The 16,478-nt window shown below is 39.2% G+C and overlaps 1 protein-coding gene across 1 annotated transcript in view; it reads left to right on the forward strand.

The window, feature by feature from the left end:
• Positions 1-15,381, forward strand: part of LARP1B (La ribonucleoprotein 1B) — a 157,216-nt gene extending 141,835 nt beyond the window's left edge. The window contains exons 15-19 of the mRNA XM_053578369.1: positions 5,711-5,871; positions 6,283-6,427; positions 10,061-10,170; positions 11,151-11,278; positions 14,090-15,381. Of these exons, the coding sequence (XP_053434344.1) occupies positions 5,711-5,871; positions 6,283-6,427; positions 10,061-10,170; positions 11,151-11,278; positions 14,090-14,335 (790 nt within the window). The 3' untranslated portion in view covers positions 14,336-15,381. The remainder of the gene's footprint in view (positions 1-5,710; positions 5,872-6,282; positions 6,428-10,060; positions 10,171-11,150; positions 11,279-14,089) is intronic.
• Positions 15,382-16,478: the final 1,097 nt, after the last annotated feature.

Below are 16,478 nucleotides of genomic sequence, written 5' to 3' on the forward strand. Positions count from 1 at the left end.
TGGTGAAGTTTTGGGTATTGAGTTTTTCAAAAGTCCAGTGGGCATTTTTAATCCTTTCACCAGTGTGGAAATTGGAGTTTGAATCCGAAGTTTCTGAGTGAGCTTACTTTTGTGGTATAGGATTGGGTTTGTCATTATGGAGGATAGGTCTGAGAATATCCTGAAGAGCTGGTTTGGTTATGGCAAATTTATTCAACATATGAATGTCGTTAAAGTATTTAATTTCTCCATCATAAATGAAACTCAGTTTAGCTGGATACAAGATCCGGGGTTGAAAGTTATTTTGCTTAGGAGATTAAAAGTCAGTGACCACCCTCTTCTGGCTTGAAGAGTTTCAGCAGAGAGATCTGCAGTCATTCTAATATTCTTCCCTTTGAAGGTAATGGTTTTCTTTCTCCTGGCAGCTTTGAGAATTTTCTCCTTCATATAACTTTAGTGAAGTTAATTATGATATGCCTGGGGGATGTCTTATTGGGGTTGAGTTGTGCTGGGGTTCTGAAGCTGTCCACTATCTGAATTTCAGAATCTCTAGGCATGTCTGGAAAATTCTCTTTCATAATTTCATGCAGAAGGGCCTCTGTGCCCAGCAAGGCCACTTCCTCTGTTTCTGGAACTCCTATAATTCGGATATTCGCCTTCTTCGAATTATCCCAGAGCTCTTGGAGAGAGTGATCCATTTTTGCTCTCCATTTCTTTTCCTCTTTGAGAGTTTGGGAGCGTTCAAAGGCTTTATCTTTGATGTCAGAAATCCTTTCTTCTGCTTGCTCCATTCTGTTGCTGAGGGATTCTACTGTATTTTTCATATCTTTGAAGGCTGCAAATTCTTGCTTCACTGTGTCTAAGCCTTTGCTGGTTTTGTCTTTAAATTCGTTAAATTCTTGAGACAACTTTTGAATTTCTCCTCGAATTCCTAATTCCACTTTGTTAATCTTGTCTGCAATCCAAATTCTGAATTCGATTTCTGACATCTCAGCCAGTTGTTTATGAATGGGATCTTCAATTACATCTGCCATATCTTTCCTTGGGGGGGGGTTGATGTATTCTGGTTATTCATGTTTGCAGAGTTTTTCCGCTGATTCCGCCCCATGGTTTTACTCCCTTTGATTTTTTCCCCTGGGGCTTTGTCGAGGGCCTGTACAGTGTTGTGGCCTGAGAAACTGGGGCCCTGTCTGGTGTGGTGGGGCTAAGTGGTTCTGTCTTGTTTTCAGCTGGTTTCTGTTCCACCCTAGTGAAACAGATACTCTGGATTGAAGTCTCAGCTGTGGAGAAATATCAGCAATTAAGTCACCCCACCCCCCACCGGCAAACAATTGGAAAAGAAAAATCAAACCTTCCTACCACCGTGCACCCAGGGCACCACCTGATTTGTCCTCAGGTGATTGGTTCAGTTCAAAAAGTCCAAATTAATTGTCTCAGTCTGCACCTGTCTCGGGTGAGAGAGTTTAAGAGGTCTCTGGGAACTGGATCACAGGGGTCTGGTGACTACTCTGGTGTGGCTTGCTCCAGTGCTGCGTGGAGTCAGGAGGAGCCACCCAGCCAATAGATCAGTCTGGGAAGGTTGATGCCTCCTTCCCCACCTTGCACCACTGTCACACCCAGTCACTGATAGCCCTGCAGTTGGCTGACCCAGTTGCCTGTAGTGAATCGGTACTCCAGGAGTTTGCACCTGCCTGAATCACAAGGAAGTCTTCCAGGCCGCTGCACTCTGCCTCTCTCTAGCAGGAGGAGGTGAGGCCTGACAACCTCGGGTGCTTGATGAAGGTTGGGGGGTTTTCACTCAGGTCCAGTCTCGCCCCTGATTAATGTTACTGACAGAACAGAACAGAGCAACTCTGCGGTTCCCCTGCAGAAGAGAAGCTGAATTGAGTTCCAAATCAGCTTGTCTTTGGTCTTGTATTGTCTATAGGCTGACAAGCCCCTGAGGGCCAGGTGCGTCTTAGGTTTAGTAAAGCGGACCTCTGGGTCAGCCCCGCCCTGGGAGTTTCCCTGGTTTGCAAGTTGGGGTAGCCTCAGGCAAATCCTATACTCAGAGTCTCTGGTTGCCCAGGGAGACAGGGGTTGTGGCTTCAGAATATTCGGTAGTAAGCCGTATTGCTAGCAAAAGAGGGCTGCTGTCCTATGGCTCAGTCAACCGCCGCTCCCGTGTAGCTCCCCTCCGGCCAACCGTGCTCTCTCTGCTCGCGTACCCCAGAGTGTGCACTCACCAGCTGCAGCCCAGCACTGTCTACACCCCTCGAGCAATCGCCCAAGAGTCTGGACCCCTGGGGGACAGGCCTCCAGACCCTGGAGCAAGAGCAGAGGGGAGTGCGGGGAGCGCTGGGAGCCAGGGGTTGCGGGCAGAGAACACACACAGCTTTACACAGTTTTATGCCTGGCTGTATTGTCACCAAAAGACGGCTGTCGCACTGTGCCTCAGGGAACTGCCACTCCGGTGCGGTCCCCTCTTCGCCGACCAGGACTGGCCTCCAGACCTCAGTGTGAGTGAAGGGGAGTGGTGGCAGCTCAGAATTCCAGGCAGAGACTATATACAGTTTATACAGTTTTATGCCTGGCAGGAGGATGCCATGGCACCCTAGTAGGGGAGGTAGGTCCAGTTTTTAGAGGGTCTCTCCCGTGGAGTGTAGTGGGAGGACCTTTGAACTCTGCCCGATTGTTTGTGGGGCACTCTGAGCCGTTCTCATGGGGGAGGGGACTCCTGTCCGCTTGGTGATGGATTTTGTACCTTTTGTTTGTGTTCTTGTCGCAGCTCACCTCAGCAGGGTTGACATGCGTTCTTCAACCTTCTCTCTTAGTGCAGCTCAAATCCACCAGGTTACTTGCTGAATTTTTGTCCTTTAACTCTCCTACTGGATGGGAGCCTCTGTGGAAAGCTGGCTTCAGTCAGCCATCTTGTCTCCTCCCCCCACGAGTAATGTTTTAAATGATAAGTATTATATAAGGTATATTTTACCACACTTGTATACACACAGACTTCTAAAAAAGTCAGTATTTATTTTCTAAGAAAAGTCCTTTAAGTATTGGTGGTAACTATTATACTCATAGTGACAAATACAAAATTCTCAATTTTGGCTTAAAAGCTCAAATTTTATCATTGGAAACAAATACTCAGTTGTTTTCCTTGACATTAAAGAACTATTTTGTTCATTTTCAAGGAAACATCTGACAAATACCATTGTTTGTTGGTTGTTCTTAAAGTGATACTAAATTAAAAGCGATGTGCCATGAAAAAAGCATCTATTTTATATTTTACCAGACAACTTATCACTCAAGTGCTTTGCTTTAGAACAGTGGTTCTCAACCTACTTAATGCTGCGACCCTTTAATACAGTTCCTCATGTTGTGGTGACTCCCAACCATAAAATTATTTTTATTGCTACTTCATAACTGTAATTTTTGCTACTGTTATGAATCATAATGTAAATATCTGATACTAGGCGACCCCTATGAAAGGGTCATTTGACCCCCAAAGGGGTCATAACCCATAGGTTGATAACCGCTGCTTTAGGACAACCATTATACTTTAATGTCTCATAAAAGTGTGGTGCTTCCATCCCATTTAAACAACTTTCAGTAACTGGGGCAGTGCCTGTGACTCAAGGAGTAGAGCGCCGGTCCCATATGCCGGAGGTGGTGGGTTCAAACCCAGCCCCGGCCAAAAAAAAAAAAACTTTAAGTAAAATGTATATGACATAAAATTTTCCATCTGAACAATTTTTAAGTACAAAATTCAGTAGTGTTCACTATATCACATTATTGTGAAACATACCTTCAGAACATATTTATCTCGCAAAACTAAAGCTTCCATTCCCTTTTTGTTACACACAAAAGACATATAAAGATTAAAATTTTGTAAAGTTGATTTTTCTACTTTAAGTTGAAACTAGCATTTTTTTTTTAATTTCAAGTACATAATAGTGAAGGATACCATTACTAGAAAGTAAAGTTTGATGCCACAGACACAATTCACATCACCAAGGTTTTTTTTGTTGTTGTTATTTTTTGTTTTTTGAGACAAAGTCTCCCTTTGTTGTCCAGGCTAGAGGGCCGTGGCATCAGCCTAGCCTCAAACTCTTCTGATTCTCCTGCCTCAGCCTCCCAAGTAGCAGAGACTACAGGTACCTGCCTCACCGAGCTACTTTTTCTATTTTTAGTAAAATGGAATCTCACCCTTGCTCAGGCTGGTCTCAAATGCCTGAGCTCAAGTGATCCTCCTGCCTCAGCCTCCCAGAGTGCTGAGATTACAGGTGGGAGCCATGGTACCTGGCTCCATATCAGCAGATTTATGTACCATTGCTTTTGTGGTACAGTATAAATGTCAACACAGTGCAAAGGCCAGTGTTTTAACATTGTTATAAAAATAGTTTTGTTCTTGCAAGCTTTCTATAAGGTTCTTGGGAACCTTTCAGTGGTCTACCGACTGCATTTTGAGAGTCACTGATTGAAATTAATGTCTTAGGAAGATAACTTTGGTGACAGGATAGAGGAGGGAGACTGGAAAAATAAGAAGACTGGTTAATTCAAGCGAAAGGAGATGAAAACCCAAATTTAATGGGCTGGGGATGGTGGCTCACACCTGTAATCCCAGCATTCTGGGAGGCCAAGGCAAGTGGATTGCCTGAGCTCACAGGTTTGAGACCAGCCTGAGCAAGAGCAAGACCCTGTCTCTAAAAATAGCCAGGCATTGTAGTGGGCACCTATGGTCCCAGCTACCTGGGAGGCTGAGGCAAGAGGATCACTTGAGCCCAAGAGTTTGACGTTGCTGTGATCTATGACACCATGGCACTCTACTGAAGGTGACAAAGTGAGACTCTGTCTCAAAAAAAAAAAAGAAAAGAAAAGAAAAGAAAACCTACATTTGAATAATAGAATGCAGATGAAAAGGAAAAAATAGATTTAGGAGATATTTCAGAAGTGGAATTGAGAGTATATTTTTGAGATAATGAAGTTTTGCCTTTGTGTCAGATTTTGTCCCTCATTTCTATGTATTCAGTTTGTATCATTAACCTAAATTGCTGAAGATAAGTTGAAAATCCCCCAGTACCATACTGATCTAAATTAATAATGGATCTGGAAGAGGAATAATCTATTCAGTTAACTGCCTCTACTTATTGTTTTGGTTTTAGAGTCTTTATTTTAGTTTGAGAATTTAAACTAGATTAATAATGGATCTGGAATACGAATGATTTATTTAGTTATGGGCTTCTACTTACTATTTTAGTTTGAGAATTTCTGACCTTGCTTTTTTTTGTAATTATCATAATTAGAGGGTTTTTTTTGTTGTTGTTGGGGATTCATTGAGGGTTCAAGAAACCAGGTTACACTGATTGCATTTGTTAGGAAAAGTCCCTCTTATAATTGTGTCTTACCCCCAAAAGGTGTGGCATACACCAAGACCTCACCCTCTCCCTCTTTCCCTCTCTGCTCTTCCTTTCCCCACCCCTCCCTCCTTCTTTGTCTCTCTGCTCTCCCCTCTCCCCACTCCCAGACCTTGCTTTTTCAATCAACTTCTGAATTTATGTAAACTATATGTTGAACATAAATAGCACTTTATATGTAGATCTGTATGCTATTAATTTAGGAGAATATTAGAAGTTATTACCTTTTTCCTCTGCTCAGACTCCCAAAAGTGAAAAAGAAAACGCACAAATTGGTTTAAACACTTGGTTCTTGATATTTCAGTTTGAAGGCTTTTTTCCCCCTCCTCAAACAGCAGTTCAAATGCTTCACCTTCAGAAGGTGCACCACTAGTAGGAAGTTATGGATGTACTCCTCATTCATTCCCAAAGTTCCAGCATCCTTCTCATGAACTTTTGAAGGAAAATGGCTTTACCCAACAAGTATACCACAAGTATCGACGAAGATGCCTAAGTGGTAAGATGTTTGTCCTTTATCCAGCTATATTTAAAATTAAAATATAATTCTAAGGAATCCAAATCATGTCATTTAATGTCAGATTAAGTTTTTTGATTTTTAGACTTATAAATAAGTCTAAGTCATTACCTTAATGTACATTTATGTTCTTTATTAAATATTTTAAAGCTTATACACATTAAGAAACAAAATTTAGTATATTCTTCTTGGTATTATTGACAGATGTTTATAATTTCAATATTGAGTCAGAAAGTGAATAAACATTGTCCTGTATTTAGAAGAAACCTAAATGCATTTTGAGGATTAATATGTTTGATCTTTCTTCATTTTAAATTATATAAAATATCTGTCATTCTGACTTTAAAATATATGTTTAATAAAACAATTTTTTATTATTTTAACTTCTTACAGAGAGAAAACGCTTGGGAATTGGTCAGTCCCAAGAAATGAATACCCTCTTTCGTTTCTGGTCCTTTTTCCTCAGAGATCACTTCAATAAAAATATGTATGAGGAATTTAGACAACTTGCTTGGGAAGATGCAAAAGAAAATTACAGGTCAAATATTTTAAAATATTTTTACACTTGGAGGGAGTTTTCAGAAAATAATTTTAAAAACTAATACTAAAGTAACCTGATTTTGAACTGTGAAAGTAGCAAAACATAACTGGGGGGTGGGGGGGTGGGCTAGTTTTTATTTTTTAGTTTTCTATTGCTTCATAGCAAATTTTCCCAAAACTCAGAAGTTTAAAACAGCAAACATTTATTATTCCACAGCTTCTAAGGGTTCTGAATCTTTAAGAACTGCTTAGCTGGGCAGTGCCTGTGGCTCCGTGAGTAGGGTGCTGGCCCCATATGCTGAGGGTGGCAGGTTCAAACCCAGCCCCGGCCAAACCGCAACAACAACAAAAAAATAGCTGGGTGTTGTGGCGGGCGCCTGTAGTCCCAGCTGCTTGGGAGGCTGAGGCAAGAGAATCGCGTAAGCCCAAGAGTTAGAGGTGTGACATCATGGCACTCTACCCGAGGGCGGTACAGTGAGACTCTGTCTCTATAAAAAAAAAAAAAAGAACTGCTTAGCTGGGTAGTTCTGTCTGAAGGTCTCTAGTGAGTTTATAGTCAAGATATTAGGATGGGGCTGTAGTCTATGAAGACTTCACCTGGGATGAAGGATTTCATTCACATGGCCACTGGCAGGAAACCTCAGTTCCTCACCACATTGGCCTTCCCACAGGGCATTTTAAAATATGGTTTCACCTTGAATGAGTAATTTAAGAAAAAAGGAAAGCGTCCAAGATGGAAGGCTTAGTGTTTTTTATAACCTGTATGTCGAAGTGGTATACCATTACTTTTGCCATACTGGATTCTCTATACAGACAGCCCAGTACACTATAGGAGGGAACTACACAAAGTCAGGAAAGCAGGAGATGGGGTCATTAGGAGCCATCTTAGAAGGCTGGCATAAGGGGCTAAATGAAATGATAGGATTTTCCTCTCCCATGCCCTCACTGTTATAGACTGCTTTCCCTTGCATGTGCATATACATCCCAAATTGATAAAGGTTCAGAGCCAAATCAGTCATTAAGATGTTCAGAGCCAAATCAGTCATTAAGATTCCTCAAGGTGGGGGGGGGGCATCTACCGAGGGTGGTGGGTTTGAACCTGGCCCCGGCCAAACTGCAACAACAAAAAAATAGCCAAGTGTTGTGGTGGGCGCCTGTAGTCCCAGCTACTTGGGAGTCTGAGGCAAGAGGATTGCCTAAGCCCAGGAGTTGGAGGTTGCTGTGAGCTGTGATGCTACAGCACTCTACCCAGGGTGATAAAGTGAGACTCTGTCTCTAAAAAAAAAAAGATTTCCTCCAGGAACAAAAAAAAGCAAGGTTTCTTTCTCATGATATATTGCTTGTCTTCCCTGTTTAATCTCATTTCTTCCTACCAGTCCTTTAATACTCTAGAGAACACTGATACTGAACTACATGTTCTATGTCCATTCTGGGCAATAATGAGACCCTGTTTCTAAAAAAAAAACACACACACAAATTTTCTGAGTGTGGTAGTGTAGTCCCAGCTACTGGGAAGGTTGAAGCAAGAGGATTGCTTGCGCCCAGGAGTTTGAGGCTAGAGTGAGCTATGATAACACTACTGTACACTACCCCAGGAAACAGAGCAAGACCCTGTCACACATACAAAAAATGAAAAACTAAAAAATTTTTCTTCAGAAAGACAGAGAAAAAGAGAGAAAGGAGACCTCTAGACTTCATCTTCAGCTTGGCACAGTGGTTATGGCGCCAGCCACATACACCGAGGGTAACAGGTTTGAACCCAGCCTGGGCCAGCTAAACAACTGCAACAAAACAATAGCCAGGCATTGTGGCAGGCACCTGTAGTCCCAAAGGTGACATAGTGAGATTCTGTCTCGGGGAAAAGAAAAAAAATAGACTTCACCCTCCAAAGATTTTGATTTCAGTGGTTTGGACCAGAGTCCGGGCATGGGTATTCTTAAAAATCTCAGATAATTCTAATTTGTGATCTAGGTTGAGAACCACTGACATCAGTATAGTAGATCACATAAGATGAATCTCAATGCAAAATGTCATTCTAAGCTGTTGTTTCTTTAGTCCTTAATGTCCTCAACTAATAGCATCACTTAAAGCTAATGAAGCAAAGGACTCAGGTTACAGTGTGGATGTGTAGTTTGGAAGTTCTAAATTTCTCATGGTAGCTTGCTAAGAGCCTATTTATTCTTTTGGGACAAACCATCACTTTCTTTTTTTTTTTTTTTTTTGTAGAGACAGAGTCTCACTTTATGGCCCTAGGTAGAATGCCGTGGCCTCACACAGCTCACAGCAACCTCCAACTCCTGGGCTTAAGCGATTCTCCTGCCTCAGCCTCCCGAGTAGCTGGGACTACAGGCGCCCGCCACAACGCCCGGCTATTTTTTGGTTGCAGTTTGGCCGGGGCCGGGTTTGAACCCACCACCCTCAGTATATGGGGCTGGCGCCTTACTGACTGAGCCACAGGCGCCGCCCAATCACTTTCTATCTTGTTAATAAGCTGGTTATAAGAGAGAGTGACATACATGCCCTGCTTACTGTGAATAACAGCCAAAGAAGTTTTAACCTTTATTCCACAGAGGCACCCAGAATGACTTAGGATTCCAACTGAGTCATCATTGTGGTATCTAATTGAGTCAGACATGATACTTTTACTGCTTTTTATTTTTATTTTTTTATTAAATCATAGCCGTGTACATTAATGCAATCATGGGGTACAATGTGCTGGTTTTATATACAATTTGAAATATTTTCATCAAACTGGTTAACATAGCCTCCTTCATGGCATTTTCTTAGTTATTGTGTTAAGACATTTATATTCTACATTTAGTAAGTTTCACATGTACCCTTGTAAGATGCACTGTAGGTGTGGTCCCACCAATTGCCCTCCCTCCATCCATATTCCCCCCTTTTTACTGCTGTCTTAATGGCCTTGTCTACTTCTTATGGATTCTGCTCATTACCTTTTGTTGACAGTCGAGATGTATAGTTTGCTTATGCACTGTCCAGAACTTGTCCCAGTTTCTCTAGGTAATTATATGAAGAAACAAGGAAATTTGTTTTCTGATTTTTGTAGTGATCATAGCTTTTTTAGGAATATATTTGCTACTAATTGTATTTTATAACTAATGTATGGAGACTCTCTTAGGAACCATTTAATTAGGTTTAATTAATGTACCAGTATTATTGAATGCATCAACCACACCTGGGGCCCAGGGCATAAGAGTATGGCCTTTATCTATATAGAGTGAATCTTTTAGCAGATACTGTGTTGAGGAGTATTTCATACCATGTACAAACACACCATTATAAATTTTGGCTTGGAAAAAATCTAAAACATTTCCAATTTGTCACTAAATATTTCAACCAGTTCTTCAGAAATACCAGGAATAGATACTCTGTACATCCACAGAAACTGAATTCTAGTCTATGTCTCTTGGGCTGCCTCTCATTCTGCAGGTTCTCAGCACACCTTCATCCTGTTCCATGGCTGACTCAACAAACAGCAAAGCCAGCTGTGGATTACTAAGTATGACCTCAGTTAAAAATCTGTGTACTAAAATTTTATGGTTAGGATTTTTGCTGCTATATTTATATTCTTATAGCAAAAATTTTATTATGTAACCTTTTCTTTCTACAGGTATGGGTTAGAATGTCTGTTCAGGTTTTATAGTTATGGACTGGAAAAAAAATTCAGACAAGAAATTTTTAAGGATTTCCAAGAAGAAACCAAAAAAGACTATGAATCTGGTAAATAAACAACAATAAAACTTACTCTATTTGGAAATTGTAAACTCGAGTCTGTCAATAAGTAGAGAAGGAGTTCATAGTTGTTTTCTTAAGGGCAAACCTTAATTTAAGACCTTCATGTCACTGTTAAAGTTCTTGATGAAGGATGGGCCACCATTTAATAAGAAGGCCCTTCCTGTGAGGTATTGGAAAATAACTACTATTAAGTATTTCCTTTACGGAGGCGTATTTTGTCATTATCCCTTTGACAAGCATGGCTACTTATTCATTGATGTTCTGTTATATGAAAATTCTATGCAGAATGCACAGTGGTTAAGACTGTAGTGGTTAAGACTGTAGTCTCTGGGTCAGATTCTTAGGCAGAATCTCATTTGACTACCTAATAGCTCTGTGACCTTGGGTAAATTACCTAACCTTGCAAGGTTCAGTTTCTCATCCGTAATATACATAAGATCACATATATCTTTTGGGTTGTATATGGCTCAAATTCATTTGATACATGGGCGGCACCTGTGGCTCAAGTCGGTAGGGCGCCGGCCCCATATACCGAGGGTGGTGGGTTCAAACCCGGCCCCGGCCGAACTGCAACAACAACAAAAAAAAATAGCCAGGTGTTGTGGCGGGTGCCTGTGGTCCCAGCTACTTGGGAGGCTGAGGCAAGAGAATCACTTAAGCCCAGGAGTTGGAGGTTGCTGTGAGCTGTGTGATGCCATGGTACTCTACCGAGGGCCATAAAGTGAAACTCTGTCTCTACAAAAAAAAAAAAATTCATTTGATACATAATAAATCACTTAATAACTATTACATAACAAATGCTCAATAAATGTTAGCTGTCATTATTGTTAATTCATTACCTGTCTTATTCTCAAGATCTAGACTAAGTATATCTTGGAAGATAGATGGTTTATTGCTGGTAGGATCATGTTTAATATAAATCATTTTTAAAATTCTATATAATATATGTTCTTCTTTGTTATTAGGTCAGCTGTATGGACTAGAAAAGTTTTGGGCTTATCTGAAATATTCTCAATCTAAAACACAGTCTGTTGACCCGAAACTTCAGGAATACCTCTGTAGTTTCAAGAGGTTAGAAGACTTCCGTGTTGATGTAAGTTTTAAGTCCTTTCCTCTATTTTATTATCCATATATCCTGATTTCTAATCAATGACTTTCTTAACTTTAATTTTACAATTTTTTAACTTTTAATTGTTAAAATTTAGCTTTTTACTTTTGAAATAAAAGTTTGAAACAGGTACAAATATAGTTTAAGAGAATTCTCATATAATCTGTTTTGTTCACTGAGATTTCTGAAATGTTAACATCATTTTAATTTTGATATACCCCTGTAATTTAACATTTTATGGATTTAGTAACTTTATATAGACATGCTACTAATTTCTCAATAACAGTGTAAAAACTTCTCACTTTTTTTTTTTTTTGAGACAGAGTCTCATTTTGTTGCCCTCAGTAGAGTGCTATGGTGTCACAGCTCACAGCAACCTCCAGCTCTGGGGCTAGGGCGATTCTCTTGCCTCAGCCTTCCAAGTACCTGGGACTACAGGCGCCCCCCACAACACCCAGCTATTTTTGTTGCAGTTGCCAATGCTGTTTTAGCTGGCCGGGGCTGGGTTCTAACCCATCACCCTTGGTATATGGGGCCAGCGCCCTACCCACTGAGCCACAGGTGCCGCCCAACTTCTCACTTTTTAATGGCTTTTAAAAATCCATATCATTTCCATAACATGTACTGGTACAGATTTGGGCTTCTTTCATAATAAAATTAAGGTGAGAATGCTATGTGTAGGCAGGAGAGTAGGCTATAATTTGATTGCAAAAGGAAAAGAAAAGCACTAATAAAAAGAATAAGAAGAACTTAAGAAGATGAAAAGGAGGAAGAAGAGAAGCAAAAGAAATAAAAAGAAGAAGAAAAGAGTAAAAGTTGAAAAGAGACCAAAAAAAAGAATTAAGTCCATCACTGCTCAGCGTTGTAAATTGTCTTATTGTTTTGTGTAAATGGAGTTGATACCTCAGGGATGAAGATAATATTGATAGATGTGCCTATGTCTCTGGAATTAAGAGCTGTTTTTCTATAGTGGCCTAGCCAGTTCTGTCACAAAGACATTCTTGCTCTGTAACTGTGACTCTTGCCTATCTGAAGCTAAGAATTCAGACCTCTTTTTTTTGAGACAGAGTCTCACTATGTCACCCTCGGTAAAGTGCTGTGGTGTCGCAGCTCACAGCAACCTCAAACTCCTGGGCTAAGCGATTCTCTTGCCTCAGTCTCCCAAGTAGGTGGGACTACAGGTGCCCACCACAACGCCCTACTATTTTTTGTTGCAGTTGTTATTGTTGTGTAGAGGCCTGGGCTGGGTTCGAACCCACCACCCTCAGTGCATATGGCTGGTGCTGTAACCACTGTGCTACAGGTGCTGAGCCAGACCTCTTTTTTTTTTTTTTTTTGGTTTTTGGCCAAGGCTGGGTTTGAACCCACCACCTTCGGCATATGGGACCGGCGCCCTACTCCTTGAGCCACAGGCACCGCCCAACCTCTTTTGTTTTATTTTATTGATGGATGGATTGATCGATTGATTGAGACAGAGTCTTACTTTGTCAGCCTTGGTAGAGTGCCATGGCATCAGAGCTCACAGCAACCTCAAACTCTTGGGCTTAAGCGATTCTCTTGCCTCAGCCTCCCAAGTAGCTGGGACTACAGGTGCCCTCCAGAATATCCAGCTGTTTTTTGAGACAGGGTCTTGCTCTTGCTCTGACTGATCTAGAACCTGTGAGGTCAGGCAGTCCATCCACCTTGGCCTCCCACAGTGCTAGGATTACAAGCGTGAGCCACTGTGCCCAGCTCAGACCTTCTCTTTCAAATACTACAGTGGAACATTAGAAAAAGAGGTTACTGTCTTATCTTACCTCCAAATAAAAATATTAATTCAGTGGTGAACGGTTTTGGGATTCTAAATCTATAACTGGGAAAGCCCCCAAAGCTGACTTTTTCTTGAATACAAGATACCTACCTGTTCACTGTCTGTTCCCTTTCTGCTTGCAATCTGAGGGGATTTGGGAACTTTATGGGTCCTTATATTTAGTACCAATAATAATTCTCTCATTCTCCTTATCACGGGAATTTTAGTTTTTACTTTTATTTTTTCGAGACAGAGTCTCACTTGGTCATCCTTGGTAGGGTGCTGTGGTATTTTAGCTCACAGCAACCTCAAAGTCTTACGTTCCAGTGATTCTCCTGCCTCAGCCTCCCACGTAGCTGGGACTACAGGCGCCCACCACAACACACCGCTGTTTTTTAGAGATGGTGTTCTCACTCTGGCTCAGGCAGTCTACCCGCCTCAGCCTCCCAAGTGCTGGGATTACAGTCATGAGCCACCCCGCCTGGCCTATCATGGGCATTTTAAAGAAACCTTCAAACTTACTGAAGATTATTTGACTTGGCATCTGTTTTTTTCTCCCTGCTGCTTTTATTCATCTGTTATTTAAACACTACCACATAAGTAAGCCTAGGATTGGAGTTCATAGTTTAGAAAGGGACTGCAGTTGTAAATCCTTAGCATTGACAGAATTGAATAGAGAAGTAAAATGTCCTTGCTGAAACATTTTCTTGGAGGCAGGAAACCCAGACCCATGCATATGCCCTATCATGGTAGCTTAAGCTCCCAAATATGAGAGAAGCCTCATAAACATATGTTGAGTGAAAGAATGAGAAAAATATTGGTAAGCCAATTTAGTTAGGAAATTTAAGTTTAATTCCTTAAGGAGCTGTTAAATTTTATTATACCAATAAATTTATCTGCAGAAACGCCAACATAATTTCCGTCTGTGTTGGAAAACTCTGGCCTTATATTTTGAAGGGAGGAAAAACAGTAAAATTGTCCACTATATTATCTTTCATGATTTGCAGCCCCCTATTAGTGAGGAATTTGGAAGAAAAAGACATTCACCTACTTCTGCTGAGGAGAGTAATCGTCATAGACTTCCATCTAATTCCTCTATGAAGCCACCAAATGCTGCTAAGCCTACATCTGCCAGTCTGCTTCAGGTCCCAATAAACTCTCCCAGAAGGAATGCTTCCCAGGAGTCCAGTGACAATTTACAACAGAACAGTACTGCCCCAGTCTCAACAAATGGTGAAATGCCTGAGAAATAGACTCTTAAAAAAGTTGTTCTTGAAATCAACATTTACGTTACTATTTATTTGGGAAAAATCTTCTGATGTTTAATTGTGATAATCAGAAAAAAAGAAAAAGGAAGAAAAGTGGTAGCATTTTTTTCAAGCCAGATAAATTCTAAAAACATTTTCCCCTGATTTTACAAACAAGATAGTTTTGGTGACCTTTTATAGAAAACCTCTAGTAATGTATTTTTGTCTCAAATTTCTTTTTCAAATTCATTGTTTACAAGAACAGCATTCCTTAAATATTAAAAAACAATATAAGGAATGCCTAACCTTTCAGCTCATACTTCTTAAAGAAGATATAGTATGTTGTATTCATCTCTTCTATAGAGCTATTTAAAGAATCTAATTACCCCACTAGTAATTCTGTTACTACTATTTGAACTTATTAAAAACAAAGGAGGATTACGTATATATTTTTTAAATTCAAAAAAGAATATGAAACATGTATTTAGTTTTTCTTGTAGACAAATAGTTTAAAGGATTTTTTTTTTTTTTACAAAAGCAGAACTATATAGCAAGATTGTAATTACATTGAAGTATGCACACTTTTGATCTTAGCACACTTTTGATCTTAGGTTTTACTTTTTTTTCCCCTCAAGTCACATGTCACTATTTCCACAGTTGTTATGTTGATATGGAGTTTTCTGCATTGGCATAAGCTGGTTACATATTAGGAGAGATTTATTTTTGTGATTTTATATAAACTTGCGTAAGTAATTAAAAAGTACATTGGGATTGGTTGGAGTATCGTCCTAATTTAATTAAATCTTGCACTGTTTTGAATGCATCTACTATTTGTACATCTGCAAGTAGGTATGTCACAAGCAGTTAGATTAGATTATCTTCAATTTAGAAAGAGTACTTAGTTTTTCTTTTTTGTTTCTTTTTGTTTTATGCTCATAAGTGTTTTCAAGAGTTACAGCAAACTGATTTCTAATTTTTATTGCTATTGCAACTGATGTAAATGATAGTTTCAGTTTTTGTGGGATTAAAAAAAATAAAGCACTTATTCTGAATTATTTGAATTGATTTTTAATTATTTAGAATATAGGTGCATTTTACAAGGGTATATGTGAAACTTAGTAAATGTGGAATGTAAATGTATTAGCACAATAACTAAGAAAATGCCAGGAAGGCTATGTTAACCAGTGTGATGAAAATGTGTCAAACCGTCTATGAAACCAGGGTATGGTGCCCCATGATCACACTAATATACACAGCTATGATTTAATAAAAAAAAAAAAGGAATATAGTTGAAAAGCTATAATATTCAAATTCTGCTGGTAGAAGACCATTTATTTTGTGAATGAAGTTTCAGTTATAAATTTACATCCTTTTTATTGAGTACAACATGATTTACAAGTATTTTCTTGTATTAGCAGAAGTATCTAGTTTCAGTACACTAAGTTCATTATTTTCTTTCTGAATAGATGGGATGTTTTATTCTTATAAAACATTGAAATATATATAATTTTTTTGGATAAACGGGCTGTTCATTAGGAAATAGGTTTCATTAAGTTATTTCCCATGCATAAATGATAATCTGAAGTGTTATGATGTTTATTATTTTAGGGGTCATTTTGATGCTTTACATAAATAGTCAAATTTCAGAAAATAAATTTTACTTCAAGGTGTTGTAAAGAGGATGCAGAACAAGCAGTGGAATAGAATAATAAATCCTTAAGTGTTTTCTCTAATGAGTATACTTCTGAGTCTTTGGTGAGAAAATTCCAAACCATGCTTACTAGTTTTAAGAGGTCTCTTGAAATGTTCTAAATTTTTTCTCAGTATCTCTTTGTTATATTGAAACCTATATTTAACCTAAGATATTTCTATCCAATTAAATATGCCAGTATAATTTTGATTGGAAAATTGTATATTTTAAATGAAAATATAGTAATTGAGTTTTATGATATGTATCAATTAGTAATTTTATTATATTTTTATTATAAAAGTAATACATGTACATTGGGAAGTTTAGAAAAGCACAAAAGAAAATAAAGTACTGTTTTAAAAAAGACAAACAAAATTAGTATCATGTATACACTTAGTGTTGTAACCTGCTTTTTTCACTTTATGGAGTTGGAGATTTTATGATGTCACTAATATTTCT

The sequence above is a fragment of the Nycticebus coucang genome, chromosome 1 (genome assembly GCF_027406575.1).
Source record: "Nycticebus coucang isolate mNycCou1 chromosome 1, mNycCou1.pri, whole genome shotgun sequence".
In the NCBI taxonomy this organism is placed as follows: Eukaryota; Metazoa; Chordata; class Mammalia; order Primates; family Lorisidae; genus Nycticebus; species Nycticebus coucang.